A 15,767-nucleotide genomic window follows, 5' to 3' on the forward strand; every position below is an offset into this window, starting at 1 on the left:
GATACCAAAATAGTTAAAAATAAAGCAAAATTGATGAACAGTCGTATCAACAAGAAAGAAAATTGTATTGCTTTTTTATGTGAGAATTGTCCCTTACAAATGGTTAATACTCCCCTTTATATAGTAGAGGAGTTCTACTTATGGTATAACTCTAAATACAAAAGGAAATCCTATGATTAGCTAATTAACCGTTCCTAATTTGATCCGTTCCGAGATTTATGCCATGATCCTCGACCAGTCACCGAAATTTACGCCGTGATCCTCGACCAGTCACTGATATCTCGCCTTTTTGTTATTGTGCTATCTTCAATATTGCTCGATATCTGTCTTGTTTGGCTTCGATCGCTACTAGCCTCAATCTTGACAAGTACCTCGGTTCTGAACCCGGTACCTTATCCTTGTGATATGTCCTATTCCGTTACAAGGCCATCCTTCAATGCAAACTCTCGGTCTCGGTCAAATAGTAAAATTGGTGGGGCCAGTTTTAACCGTATACACTTATATAGAAAAACTAATAATTGATCATATATATATATATATATATATATATATATATATATATATATATATATATATATATATGATTTAAAAATTCTGGATCCGTCACTAGTCATAGGAATTGAAAAGCTCCTGAGAGAAAACAGTTCCCCCTTTAGTGAGCCCTAGATAGTGCGAATAAAGATTATTCGGATCACTAAATTTACACATGACTCAACTAGACTTACAATGAATTCAATTCTGCTTATCTAAAGCTCATTTAATAGCTATGTAAAACATTCCGCTCAATTTGTTGTAAATTTCAGTGGCATTCCCACCATTATTGTAGTCCTTATTAGACTGGACAAGATGTCGTATCGTGTTAGACTTGAACGAAATTAACAGTACATATGAGATCACATAACTTCCTTTTGATGGGAACGTACTTTATAAAAATGAAGGAACTATATATGACCCCCTCCTAAAGATTTTTGCTTAATTAAGTAGATTTTAAATATATTTAATAGTGTTCTGTTTCACCTAGTTCACCACAAGCGGGGTAGTTTTTTTCCTTTAAAGAAAGTCCATAGGATCAATTCTAAAGGTGAAATCAGGAGATGATTATTTATTTTTTGGCAAATGTTAACTATAAGAAATTGAACAATGACGTAATGTAAAACTAAAGTAGTGTATTAGTGTGTATGATTAAGCCTGTAGAACACATTATCTTGAGCATAGGCTAGTTTTTTTTTGGTAGTCAGGCTTTTTTGGGGTCATCTAAAAGTCATTATGATTTTAGTCCTAGTGTTTACTAGTATTAATTATTTTAACTGGATAATATATGTGCTGATAATAAGAGATGCTATTGTGAAAACTACATGTCCCCTCTCATGAAATATTTGTTCGCGTCAGGTTTTCAGGTATATTATACTTATCAGTATTTTTATTAGTCAAATTGGAGGTTGAACTTAGGTCAAAAGTTTTTTAGAATAAACTAGTCGGTGTACATGTGAATTGGGTAAAACACACTAAATTTACTATGGTTAAGTGAGTGCCGATTGGGATGCAAACATCCATTCAAGAAGAAAAGGACAGCTTCATGATTTAGCAATAAATGAAAATTTATTGGAGGGAGGTTGTAAGTTCGAGTCACCCAAGAGCAAGGTGGAGAGTTCTTGGAGGGAGAGAACCAAGGGTCTATAGGAAACAGCCTCTCTATCCCAGGATAGGGATAAGGTCTACGTACACACTACCTTCCCCAAACCCCACTAGTGAGATTATATTGGATTATTATTGTACACAATAAATGAAAATGCGGCACTGGTGGGGAAAGATATAGTTAGCTGCCCATATTGAAGGCTTTTTCAAGAGCCAATTTATTACTGCCTCATATTTTCATATGTTAACTCACTCGCCAAAAAGGAATAAACAAACTTTAAGCATTCGAAAGCTGGAGAAACTTCTTACCCAACACACCCTTAGTCTGCTAGGTACACCCTTGAATTGCTAACTCGGAACTTTAGACTCCTTTCTTGCTCAATGTTTGGATTCAAATGAATAATGGACTGTACAATGACTACCATATCTATAACCTTTGCACTTGAGAAAATCTAACGCGCTTAAGCAAAAGATATGAGATGCAAATTCCTACAAAAAAAACAAACTTAAGAAGCTTGACAGAATGGCTCCACTTCTCTAGGGTCTCGCCTCACGACCATATTAACCAAGAGAGACAAATAATAGAGCAAAAGCAAACAACTTTGTAAAATGGGATATTGCAAGTTGTTACAAAGCAATCCTACACTCATGCGCATGACCTAAACAAATGCACTCTGCTAACCAAAACTTGAAACTTCAGCGAGATGGCAAAGTTTAAATCTAACACTGAAGCTGATTCCATAAAATTTACAAACGACAACTATAAACATCAAGTAAAAGCAGTTATTAGAAAAGAGGCTGTGTCTACAATAATTTCGGGACGAGTAACCCTCAATGCTCAGATGTTCTACTTCCAACTTCGTGAACCCAAACTGTTATTCCCATCCTTGAGGCTCTATAAATGTCAAACAAAAGAATAGATTAGATGACAAGAAACGTTTTTCTATTGAGATCAAACCAAGCAAATGACACACCATTCGTTTAAATGATCTGCTTGGAGAAGATCGTTTGGCCTTCTCAGAGTCTGGTTTGGCACGATCAAGTGCCTACAAAATAGTTATGAAAAATATAAGTTCCGCAAACTACAAATTCGCAATAATTAGATTCAACTAGCAAACAAGAAAAATAATTACAGAAAGCAGTCCTGGGGCATTCTAGTTACAAGGAACTGCCAGTAAGACGAAAGAACGCATTAGCTACTAGATTAAACGCATTAGTTACAAGGAAATCCGTACAAAAATGTCCCAGAATAAGTTAGCATTAGCTAAGGAAGAGTTTACTAGAACTTGGCATGACATTAACAGCGAGTTGGTTGGGAACACATAATCATAAAAGATGACTGCTGCAATGAGGAGTGCCTGCAAATCTCTTCTAGAATAGATTAGGTTGTTCTTGTGGCTTTATAATTCCATCCACAATATTGAGTAGATATAGGTCAGTGAACCCCTTGTACTCTTTACGTTGATAAATCCTAATCTTCTAACATGTGTTGACTATAGAGTATGTCATACCCGTGCACATTCTACATGGCCTCTATACTTGCAAAACTATCTAGAAGTTGTGTTGAGTTTTTCATGTTTAAATATCATCCGGACCTTTTCTATTTCAAACTGAACCTTTTAAAACTTCTGAGAAGCCATCAGCCATCGCTACGAGAAAAATATACAGCTAGGCAGCTAAATAAGGGCAATCCCTTTTAAGATATGTCCGTCTCATAATAGTTCTGAGAAGAAAAAAGATGTCTCGTATAAGAGCAGACAATATGTTTCACATGAGGTACGCAATTTTTGTGTTCTATGATAAACACCTTAGGCCAACAAACCCAACAGATTTCATTTGCTGGTGCCCGCCTCACCTTCAGCAGTTAAAAGATGCTTGACAGACAAGTTATTTAACACAATAGGGTAATATGGCATAACTAGACCAAGAATTTTGACTATTATATACACACAGCAATCTATGCCTCTTGAGCTTTTTCTATCCTTCATTTAGTTGAACCTCTTCCTTTAAAATTGATCCGGCAACACTCAACAATACTGAATATCAACATTACCTAATTTTATATCCTTTTAATACTACATCAATTGGGTAGTATTATCCTTTAATACTACATCAACTATGCCGAATGTTATCCCACTGTGGACTTCTTGCTTTCCTGGCATAAATTGGGTTTACTCTGGAAGACAATTCCAGCGGTAGTATGGTGGGTTATATGGAGAAAAAGAAATGCTAGGAAAGAAGGATAATGTACTTATCTTAAGATCAAGTGTATATTTTAGTTTTTGGTGCAATAAAGCTACGGCACATGTATTAGAGCCGAATTCCATAGTTGACTTTCTTAGTTCTTTACCCACACTGTTAAGTTCTCTCCTTTGGATATACTTTTGTCCCAACATCCCTTATTGCTCGTCTACTTTAAATTAATTTACCTATTATTTTCTTTATGAAGATTAATTTACTTATAAAAAAAATACTACATCAACATTGGTACAAGCCTAAAACAACTACCAACTACCAGAGCCAATCATTCTCATCTTAAAAACTCCTTTTGAAGTACCTTTCCCAACACCTAATCAACGCAACCACATTACTGTTTTAGTAAAGAGTTAAACTTTTAATTATAAATACAACAACAACAACAACAACAACAACATACCGAATGTAATCCCACATAGTGGAGTCTGAGAAGGATAGTGTGTACGCAAACCTTACCCCTGTCTGTGGAGGTAAAGAGGCAATTTCCAATAGACCCTCGGCTCAAAGAAAGCATAAGCACAACAATAACAAAAGAGGAATACGGTAATGTAGAAGCCATGAAAAGAAGCAGCAACAACAGTAAAATACTAATACTAAGATGACCGAAGAGAAAGAACAACACGTAGCACTACAAATCTAAGAATAAGAATATACGAGACTGCGTACAAATACTATTGGAGAACGCTCGACTACCCCACTACCCTCCAACCCTAATTCTCGACCTCTACACCTTCTTATTAAGGGTTATGTCCTAGGTAAGCTGAAGATGCGACATGTCCTGCCTAATCACCTCTCCCCAATACTTCTTTGGCCTACCTCTACCTCCCCTAAAACCCACCATAGTCAACCTCTCACACCTCCTCATTGTGTCATCTGGGCCTCCCATCTTCACATGCCTGAACCACCTCAGCTTCGCTTCCCGCATCTTGTCCACCACAGAAGACACTCCTACCCTATCCTGAATATTTTCATTCCAGATCATATCTCTCCTAGTATGCCACATCCCCAGTTTCGCCACTTTCATCTTCTGGACATGAGAGTTTTTGACTGGCCAACATTCCACCCCATACAAAAACTTTTTATTTGTAGATCTTGTTCAAAAGTTTACAGTAGTTTACAAAAAGCTACAACACAAGACTCATGGTACCCCTTCAGACAAAAAGCTACAACACAAGGCTCATGGTACCCCTTCAGGCACGTAGAAGTTAGCATCAACTATTCTTTTTTTATCTATTGTCCATTAAACTTATGATCCTTATTGATTGAGGGACTTCCCCAACTTGCAAGGGACTAGCACTTAGTAGTTGTTTATAGTTGTGTTGGGAAGCGTGTCAAGCTAATAGAAGAAAGAAATAATTAAAAGAGAAGCAAATAAATCTCACAAGATAAGTTTTGCCTACTCCATGACCACACAGAGAATAGCTTTATTGATACTGAAGAGAAAGAAGAATTGTGAGGGATGCCTAAAGAAGAATTGTGAAGGATGCCTATTTATAGGGAGAGAGATTAACTGAATTTTCCTCTGAGATATGAAACACAAAAAGAAAATTTCTACACGACAGGACGGCACTGCGATGGTGTGCAGAATTTCTTTCTTTCATATTTGTAGCCTTTTTCACTCTGACCCTTCCTTTCTTTCTTTGTATTCTTTCACATGTCTCTTTCTTCTTTCATTTCTTTTCTTTTTCACATGGGTCTGTTCCCATCAATCTCCCCTTCCTATACAAAGAAAAATATTTAAAACAAAAGATTTGCTATTCTCTGGTGTGGCATGGAGTAGGCAAAAATTGCCGAGCCACATAAATCTTGTCTTGTCCTGTGAAATTTATTGCTTTTCTTTTTTAATTATTTTTTTCTTTCTATTAGCCCCGACAACTGATATATTGATGCGAACAAACCTATGTGAAAAAGAAAAGAAAGAAAGAGACATGTGAAAAAGACAAAGAAAGAAAGTAAGAAAGGGTTAGAGTGAAAAAGACTGCAAATCTAAAAGAAAGAAACTCAGCAAACAATTGCGGTGCCGTCCTGCCGCGCTTCACATCTTAGAGGAAAATTTAGTTGATCTCTCTACCTATAATAGGCATCTCCCTCCTCATTTGTAGACCATCCCTCACAATTCTTCTTTCTCTTCAGTATCAATAAAGTTATTCTCTGTGTGACCGTGCAATAAGCAAAAATTGTCAAACCACATAAATTTTGTCTTTGTTTTGTCTTATGGAATTTATTGCTTTTAGTTTTTAATTATTTTTTCCTTCTCTTAGTCTGACATGCTTCCCAACAAGTTGTTGTTGTGGTGTTGATTGAGGGACTTATGTAGTAATAAGGATCTTCAATCGCTTATATTTTATCTCCTTTGCCCCTTGAGAGCTACTTAAAGAAGTACCTAAACTCTTCTAATAAAATATGATAAAGCCTACAAAAATTAAAGCTACTATTATTTCTTCAAGATAAACTAATCTTTTAAATTGATGCAAATTACCATGGAATGAGGGAAGAGCTACGAAATAGTATATTCAGCTGGATGGATATGCCGACATATGAAGGATAGATGAGGGACATGTTAACAAAGAGGTAATATGTTCACTCTAAATGGCTAAAAGCTTCCAGGCATTTAAGAGGTTGTGAGTTCGAGTCACCCCAAGAACAAGGTGGGGAGTTCTTGGAGGGAGGAAGCTATCGGAAACAGCCTCTCTACCCCAGGGCAGAGGTAAGGTCTGCGTACACACTACCCTCCCCAGACCCCACTAGTGGGATTATACTGGATTGTTGTTGTTGTTGTTGTATATTCACTCTAAATGGCTAAAAGCTTCCATGCATTTAAAGCGAAGGAATAAATAACATGTACCAGAAAATAGTGCCCTAACCTGGCCCCCACCTTAGCCCCCTCGCCAAGAACCCAAAAGGGAAGGACAAAAAAATGAAAGGGAGCAAAAGAAAGAATGTTATAGGATGGACGACTACATCAGCTCATAACCTATAAAAAGAGAAAAGGAAAAGGATCAGTGATCTAGCAGAAAGTAATTGGAATACATTTGGGCGAGTCAGATTTAACCTTTCTGTTCCAATTAGACAAAACAATTTAGCCTTTTCCAGAAAGACGTTGATGAACATGTTATGGAAACACAGAACAGAGATCATCCAATGCCCAAGAGAAACAAACTCATACATTTTGATAAGATTGCATGAAGAATCATCTCTGAAACAACCTTGCGGTGTAACATAGTGCTAACAGTAAATATTTGTCGAGTTTGGTGATTCTTTCAGCACAAAGTAATCAAAAACGTAACCACGAATATAAAATTTAGCAAATTTTCCAATTAGTATTCTTTGTGGGAAGACTTTGCCAAATGTACATTTGTAATACAGCAACTTAAAACGTGCTAATCTACTATTTCTAAATTTATAATGAAAGATTAGCAATTACCTGTATCAATGACTCCACCTGACGCCTCATTCGAGTATGCATGAAGCATTCAGAACACTGTTTAGGAAAACATCAGTGTAATTGAGTTTAGGATATCGGTTTTGGCACAAATATTAATATCATATTAAATGCTTCTGAGGCATGCCGCGAGTGTTATGAAAACTATGAAAAGCTCATTAATTGCCATAAATTGATCACCTCACTTGGGATTTATTTTTTCTTTGAAATAATCCAAGTAAGTTTGTAAATGTATTGAAGGAACCCAGTGGGTCTACTACCAATTCTCCAGGAACACTATACAGGTTGGTTACAAATGCCTGAATTAGAAATCATTACAGATAGCTTTCAGCTGGAGTGACTCTACATGTGAAATTTAGTCTTCATATTCTCCTAACATACGTAAGGTAATACCACATATAATGCCAAGAATCCAGAGTGTGGGATAGTCTAATTCATGGATGAAAGAAAGGCTTTCATAAACATTCTCATTGAATGACGAATCCTTGTCTATGATATTAGCCAGAGAAAAAAAAACTGAAAGTTGTTAGTCAGCAAATCCTTCTATAAGGTTGATGCATTCGTCCTTGATGGAACTCATTTATAGCATAAATTCAAGATTCACTGGAGGCCTTCCAAACATAAGACAACATGAATTGTGTTGCATCAAGTACGGATACATTAATTTGACACAATCAAGAAACTTTTGGTCAGGAAATCTCACCTTAACATGATAATTCACGTAAGCATGAAAGGTTGATAGGTTCCAAACAGTTCTGTCCAGTTTTCTGCCTTCCACATGGCGAGGAAAAATGACTGCTCGTCAAAAAATAAGTTGAAGTCACGGAAATGGCAAAACATCAGCGGAATAACTAATTAAAATAATTAGTATTACCAAAACTAACAAATCCGGCATTAGCAGATAATGCTTCTGTAAAAGCTTCCTTCAGTTCTTGAGGAGGAGATGGAGACCACAAACAAGGAGGGGCATTGTTAAGTCCAGCAGTTCGCCTTGCCTCAACAAATTCCTGATGAAAATCAAATTTCAGAAGTGAGCCACCCTACTCCTTTAAGCCCAGAAGGACAATATCCCAATAAAGATAGAGAAGCACGAAAAGATCTTGCAACAAAATCAAATGAAAAAGCTGGATTTTTTGGCAAACGCAATAAACCCATTTACAAATCATTGCACCTTCCGGACTTCCTGGAAGACAGATACAGTTTCTTTGGTATCACAAATGATATAATAAACCTCACTCTTACTAGAAAATGATAGAAGATGACAAGCAAATTGATACAAAGAAACAAATCATATTGTATCCAATTCCAAAACAATCTTCAAACTAATAGGATGAAGATTGAATTTGGATGTTCAAATATCAGAATCTCTACCACAGTAATCCGTTAGTACAAAATAAAAATAAAAGGAACGTTCCATCATACTACTTTTATGGAAGCTATTTAGTCCTCAGTCCTCACACCTTTTAATTTTCTTGGATGGGGATGATAAAAATGATACAAGAACACATTAAAATATGTATGGTATTACCTGTAGAAAGGAAGTTGCAAGAACGGTATCTATAGAATCATTAAATCTCATAGGAAATATGACAGTGACCTTGTCTGCCTGCAAACAGCCAGCACATAGCATCATTTAATCTGAATACATAATAGGCTCCTCAGAGATAGATACTAAAATAACTAACAATGTGCCTTTTAGCATGGCAAAGAGAGAGAACTTTGATGAGGATGAAAGACTAACAGCATGAACTTGCCCAGTACTTAATGGTCAACCAAAAAAGGCTGTGAAATAAAGATTATTTTTAATACAGTCAGCTTAGAGGAAATAGCACATACAGAGAAGAGAACTTGAACTCAAATTCACGCAGATATTTAAAGAGTAATTATGCATTCCAAAGAAAGTTCAAGTCTATTAATCAACAAACGAGGGGAGGGGGAACTAAACACAGATACAAGTTCAAAAGCACTTAACAAATAAGAAACACATGCTAGCAGAACTTGGATGTGGCAGGATTCCTCTGGGGTCCATGAGGCAAGGTAGAATGGCAGAGATCCATATGGGAATATTGTCAAAAGGTTGGTTGGTTGCTTTAGCTACGGTAACCAAGCTCAACAATGTAACACAAAGTTTATGCTGAGCATTTGGAAATGGATTCATACTGAAGAAACTATAGACTTTTCGCCGCAGCATTTTGAAATGGATTCATGTTTATCAAACTATAGCCTATACACATGAACTATACTTTTACCACATCTTGTGCATGTGTTAAAATGGATAAATTTACTCACCTGAGGTACAAGGAAAAAAGACTCATTCGGCCTATGAACCAGCGCAACAGGCTTGCCTAGATCGGAAGGAACTGTCCTTGAAACTAGATGCTTTAGAACTGCCCTCAGTGGGGCTCCCATTACTACCTCCCTCACTGATGCAATCTTTGTCAAGAGTGCATGTTTGTGTTCTACAATCAGAAAGAAATATCATAAGCACTCTACATTGACATGTCTACAATGTGTATTCCAGTATTGTAACTAAGACTTTCAGCAAGAAATAGACAATAACCTAGTTTAGAAGTATCAAAGACTTCTTCCTGACAATTAGTACACTACATATAACTGATCACAAATTCAAAGAGAATTGAAATAATAAGCACACCACCTCATATGAAAAACTAAATGCTACACATTTGACTTGTACTACCATCCCAAGTTTGTGTCCTTAGTTTGACCAGCTCAAGAATTAACAACAAAAATATACATCGGATTGTGAGGAGGGCTGTGCTAAAAGTAGAGGTATGGTTAGTATTAGGTAAGTTTGTTACTTCATAACAACAAGAGTAGGTCCAATGAAACGCTTAATGCTATGGTATTCAAAAAAGTTGTAAATAGTAAAGGTTCATAGTTTCCATTACAGAAAATGGATGCAACGGAGTGAAAAGTAAATGGAGAAAATATATTACAAAGAGCTTTAACCTAAGGTGAATCCAAACATTTAACACCTATCCAAGTGAACCATGGCACACAGACTCACAGATTTATATTTTGCAAGGGCTGTTTTTCTTTATTTCAAAGGGAGCGATTGCCTCCGCTTGAACACTTCAGAGTAGCCAAAAGTGAAAAGCGCAAAAAAGTGCCAGTCCTTTGGAGCTTCAAGCGCAATTAAACATGGGCTTTAAGAAAAGTGCCAATGAAGAAACCATAAAAAAAAATAGAAATGTAATACAAGAAATGTAACTATAGATACCAACAAAAAAAAGGACAACCCGGTGAACGAAGCATCCCGCGTTCATGAGGTAACTATAGATAATAATAATAATAATAATAATAATAATAATAATAATAATAATAATAATAATAATAATAATAATAATGATAATAATAATAAAACACTGGTAAGTGTAGAGAAGATTAAGTGGGCGTTTGGACATAAGAATTGTAAAAATATTTTTTTTTAAAAGTGAAAAACAAATCATTGGTGAAGGTGCACAAACCTTAGCACCTTGACGCCTACACTATAGCGCCAATTTAAGCGAGGCAAAGCTCACAACTTGGGCTTCACCGAGCTTCAGGGCTTAGGCACCCTTTAGTGAGATTAGGCTCAACATGCTAAAGAAGTGGGCCTAGGGCAAAGTTAGTATTGAGAAAGCTGAATGTCATGGGAAATGTAACTTCTGGATTACAAGAAGATAGAACGGGATTCAGGGGAAAATGGATAAGCTGGATTCTGTATTGCTAGCCACAGTTAAACTTTCTTTATTAATAATCAGAATCCACTGGTCTGTTTATGAGGAACGGAAGTCCCATGCTCAACATTCAGATAACTTTGTTTGTCATTTCCTTTTTGGCAATACAGGATAACCAACTTCTAGAGATGACTAGGTCAATTTTGTAGAGAAAAACTCTAGCTTGTATAGTTGCTTCCTATACAGCTGGTGCATTGGAATTGTACCCTTTTGTTAAAAGATTACTTACTTAACCAACAAATATATACATCAAAAAACAAGAACAGAAATTCAATACGATGCCAATAGTAAATGCTACATAATAATACAACAAAATATACAGTTATACTATGCCACTGCTCAGACAATATATCATTGCTTTTAAAAGCTCAAAGAACGAGTACAATATTGATCAATTCATTTAGAATGAGTACAATTTTGATCAGAGCTCAAAATGAGCACAAACCTTAAGCAATGGTGAATAGATGTAACATGTCCAGAAACAAAAATGAACTCCAAGAGAAGGAAACACTGGAAAACCCATACACACTTAAAATTTCAGTGTTTCCTTCTCATTTTTAACGGAAGAAAAACCTTATTCCCTGTGTGTGTGTGTGTGTGAATGTGAATTTATGCTTATAATGAGTGTTCTTGACTTATATTGGAAAAAAAAGACTTTGTAAAACAGACATGCAATATGAAATCGACAGTCACATTTATTTCTCGATTACCCTCACAACTAAGGACCTCCAAATTTTCTAGTAATTGCAGTTTGGACTAATATACTATATCCTTCAGTGCAGTTATGGCAAGCTCATAATGACCTTAAAGAGGAAACTTGCAGAACCTTCATCTGGGGGAAGTTTTGACAAGTTCAGTTTAAGTGTGAGATTAAATCCATCTCTTGGAGGATCAAGAATTTGTGCAACTACACCATATGCTGCTTTTATGGCTTCTAATGCTCCAAGTGGAAGTCCACCAAACAGGACAGTTTCTGGAGGTGGTATGGGCAATGATACTGAAAGAAGAAGGACATTTGCATTTTTCGCTGAAGCCTGCAGAATATGTTACATATTAGTACATCGTTCTGTTTCATTTCCTAGGAAGATGACAGCATACAACAACAAGGACCCAGTAAAATCTTACTAGTGGGGTCCGGGGAGGGTAGTGTGTACGCAAACCTTATCCCTACCCGAGAGAGTAGAGAGGTTGTTTCCGAAAGACCCTCGGCTCAAGAAGACGAAAAGATGACAGCATACCAAGATAAAAATATCACCATCTCAACTAACATTTTCAAAATAATGACATATGTGTTTGAAGGCTCTTTTCTTTTCTTTCGATTGGAAAAAAAGTAGGGGAAAAAAAAAGGAAAAGTGATCACATGACTTCTGTACGATGATAACTCACCTGAATATGGTAACGGATATCATCAAATTCAACCCATTGGCAATCCAGTTCAACTCCTTTCTCAAGACTGCAAAATAAGGATGTGCTATCAGCATCTGCTACAGATTATTCACATAATAACAGATATATCGGGTCTGACTTGCACAATATAGACTGTCAAAAATTTTGGAAGATTCAAGGATCAGTAAACTAGGTAAGTCACATTTCAAAACTTTTAGCATATTCAATACACCAATTAGCGAAAGAATAAGGCTCATAGCAATTGGACAAATCAAGAAACCAGCTGTTATAATCCTGAGCAGTTTGGTTCTTTAAGATTGCCAAAAGTAAGCACTTTTGGTCTCTATCAAATGTCCAACAAACTTTGGTTATTAGATTTAACGAGAGCTATTAAGAAAAAGATTTAACTGGAAACCATATTGGAGGTGCAACTGAAAGACTGCAAATTTATGCTTATGATAAGAGTAACAATAAAAATGCTAATTCCTACAGATGCATATAAGTACTTCATCTTCATAATCAAAGCACAATAACGAGTTAAAAACTTTGCAGAAGCAGCAAACATAGCAGCTGTAATCAATCAACTCCAACAAAAAGAAAAAACAGCAGAATGTAATCCACACTTCCCTAACCGACAATTTGAGTATTTGACCCGCAAAAGTGTAAAAAAGGGGGGAAATTGCAAATGTGAAATGGTAGAAGCTTACTTCTGGACGCGATTGGACAAGATCTGAAGGAGATATCTGGAGGGAGATTGCAGTAATATCATCGATTTCTTCGATCTCTTCACACAAGAAATTCACAAGGAGTGCACAGTTGGGTTTTCGAAATGAGAGAAATTAGAAAAAGGAAAAAGGAAATAAAGTATGAGAATCTTGAATGGACCCTTGATCGCGTCTTGTTAACGTTCAATTTCTATTGCGATGCTGATATCGTTGTTCTCTGTCGTCTCATTTTTCAAGTCGAAAAGTGAAGCAGTAAAAATCAATTACAGAACACTTGCTATGACAAAATCATTAACTTTTCAGTTGTCTGTTTCTTTCTATATTAAAACACTAGTCCTGCAAAGCCTGTGCTGAGCCCGGGCCCAAGATCAAGGCAATAAAGTCCATCATAATGGTTTTACTTAATAACTACTATCAGCACCCGTGCGAGTGCGATACATTAATCCTGTCAAATATTTAAGTTATTTATATTATATGTAAATAATTTTAAAATTTAAACTTTCTTAATAAATATAGATAATTATTGGATATTAATAATATATACTACATAAAAAAAATTAATAATTTCTTTTATTTTTCTTTTTTGATACCATTCTCGTCGGTGTTATTGGATCCTAAAATAGTTCGGAAGCAAGATAATAACTCATATTTATGGCAAAACAATCAAATGTTGAGACTATGAATGACTCTTTGGATACAACTTGACTCTTTTACTACTACTTGAACTCTTATTTTGTGTGTTGATATTTCTTAAAAAATATTTCTTTTTTCAAATTTCAGTTTCTAAAACTTTATTTTTCAATAATAATTATTTTTATAATAATATAAGCGAAAATATTATCCTTAATTCAAAACTCATTTTAGTTGGCTATCTAAAAAATTTAAAAAAATATTAGTTAGTGAATTATTTTTTTCCAGTATGACTCCATTTTGATATTTGATATTTGACATTAACCATATTAAATATCTGAGTTATTTGAATTATATGTAAATAACCTTAAAATTTAAGCCTTTTAAATAATTATAGATAATCGTTAAATATTAATTAAGAAACACTACATGAAAAAAGACTAACATTTTCTCAAATCTCATAGTGATAATTTTATTTTTGCACTATTCTCATTGGTGTCATTGGAACCTAAAAATAGCCACAAAGTGAAATAATAACTCATATTTATGGCAAAGCACAAAGGTTGACACAATATAAACTATTCTTTGGCTACGACGTGACTCTTTTACTACGACTTGAACTCTTATTTGGTATGATATTATCTTTCAAAAAATATTTCTATTTTGAAATTCCAATTTATAAAACTTTATATATATTTCAATAAAGATTATCTTTATAATGATGCAGGTGAAGATATTATCCTTAATTTAAAACTCACTTTAATCGGCTATCTAAAAATTTAAATAATTCTTTAGCCGAAAAAATTTTATTTCAGTATGACTCCATTTTAAGTTTATCGATATCTCTAGCCACAGATTTTGAATTTTTAATACCCTGTATATACAAAAAAAAAAAAAATTGAATCATTAAATGTTAAATTAGTTGATTGTTATTATATAGCATTGCATATATTGTCTTAAAATTGCCAAGTAGTTTATTTTTCGACACTACCATACTTGGCTTAACCTCAATGCAAACTACTCAAATTGCATTTAAATTAAAATTTGAATATCATATCAGTTTGTTAGTAATAGTAATTTTTTAAAAACGACACACAATGTAAAAAAATATATATATTCTAACATATCCCTATCTTATAATCTATGTATTTGAGTAGAAAAAAATATTTAAAATCGATGAGATTAGCTTCCAAATTTTTTATATTCAACAAAGATGAAACATAAGAAGAAATTCGTTGTCATCTCCTATTACTGTTTTTAAGATCTTTCATATATTTGTTTCAATATTTATTTTCTTTTATCTTATTTTTTATGTCATTTTTTCTTTTGTTACAAAAAATTAATTTATGTCACGGCCCCAAATTCCCTCCATAGGATGTCGTGATGGCACATAGTCTCTAAGACTAGGTAAGCCTATCAATGCGGAATAAAAATCTAAATCTGAAATAAATAAACTACAATTCAAACAATTTCAACTCCCAAAACCCGGTAGAAATAAGTCATAAGCTTCTAGGAATTTATCCTCACAAGCTTCTAAAACTTTATCCTCAATGTCTCTATATATATCAAGGTCTAAAGAAAATAAGGAAGCAACACAATAATGATAAAAGGGGACTCCGGAGTCTGCGGACACTGGCAGATATACCTCGAAGTCTTCGTGCACAGGTAACTCATTAATGTCGGGGCTAGTAAGGAGTACCTGGATCTGCACAAAAAAATATGCAGAAGCGTAGTATGAGTACACCACAGCGGTACCCAGTAAGTGCCAAGCCTAACCTCGGTAGAGTAGTGATGAGGTCAGGTTAGGCCCTACTGGAAAATAATAATTACATGGTAAAATATTTAACTGTCACAACCCAATTTCATATATAGGTCGTGATGGCGCCCACCACTACAGCTAAGGCAAGCCAACAAGTAATTTAAAATAACCAAGAAAATAAGCAATTCTTAATT

The 15,767-nt window shown here is 35.0% G+C and overlaps 1 protein-coding gene across 1 annotated transcript; it reads right to left on the reverse strand.

Annotated features, from left to right (window-relative positions):
- Positions 1-2,217: 2,217 nt before the first annotated feature.
- LOC107814055 (actin-related protein 2/3 complex subunit 2A) lies at positions 2,218-13,477 on the reverse strand. The gene is made up of 10 exons (XM_016639383.2): positions 13,167-13,477; positions 12,460-12,526; positions 11,900-12,107; positions 9,623-9,792; positions 8,862-8,939; positions 8,208-8,340; positions 8,037-8,128; positions 7,316-7,372; positions 2,610-2,681; positions 2,218-2,530 (listed from the first exon to the last, which is right to left on the reverse strand). The coding sequence occupies exons 1-10, from the start codon at positions 13,226-13,228 to the stop codon at positions 2,483-2,485; spliced, it is 987 nt and encodes a 328-aa protein (XP_016494869.1). The 5' UTR covers positions 13,229-13,477; the 3' UTR covers positions 2,218-2,482.
- Between the last annotated feature and the right edge of the window lie 2,290 nt (positions 13,478-15,767).

This window comes from Nicotiana tabacum, chromosome 9 (genome assembly GCF_000715075.1).
Source record: "Nicotiana tabacum cultivar K326 chromosome 9, ASM71507v2, whole genome shotgun sequence".
Taxonomy (NCBI): domain Eukaryota; kingdom Viridiplantae; phylum Streptophyta; class Magnoliopsida; order Solanales; family Solanaceae; genus Nicotiana; species Nicotiana tabacum.

Bases quoted from the DNA above. Each gene is read 5' to 3' on its own strand.
- LOC107814055 (XM_016639383.2), bottom strand. From the start codon at position 13,228: ATGATATTACTGCAATCTCCCTCCAGATATCTCCTTCAGATCTTGTCC. The intron at 8,341-8,861 runs GTAATACCATAC...GATTTTCATCAG, and splicing joins TTGCAACTTCCTTTCTACAG to GAATTTGTTGAGGCAAGGCG. The intron at 7,373-8,036 runs GTGAGATTTCCT...TTTCCTAAACAG, and splicing joins ACGTGAATTATCATGTTAAG to TGTTCTGAATGCTTCATGCA.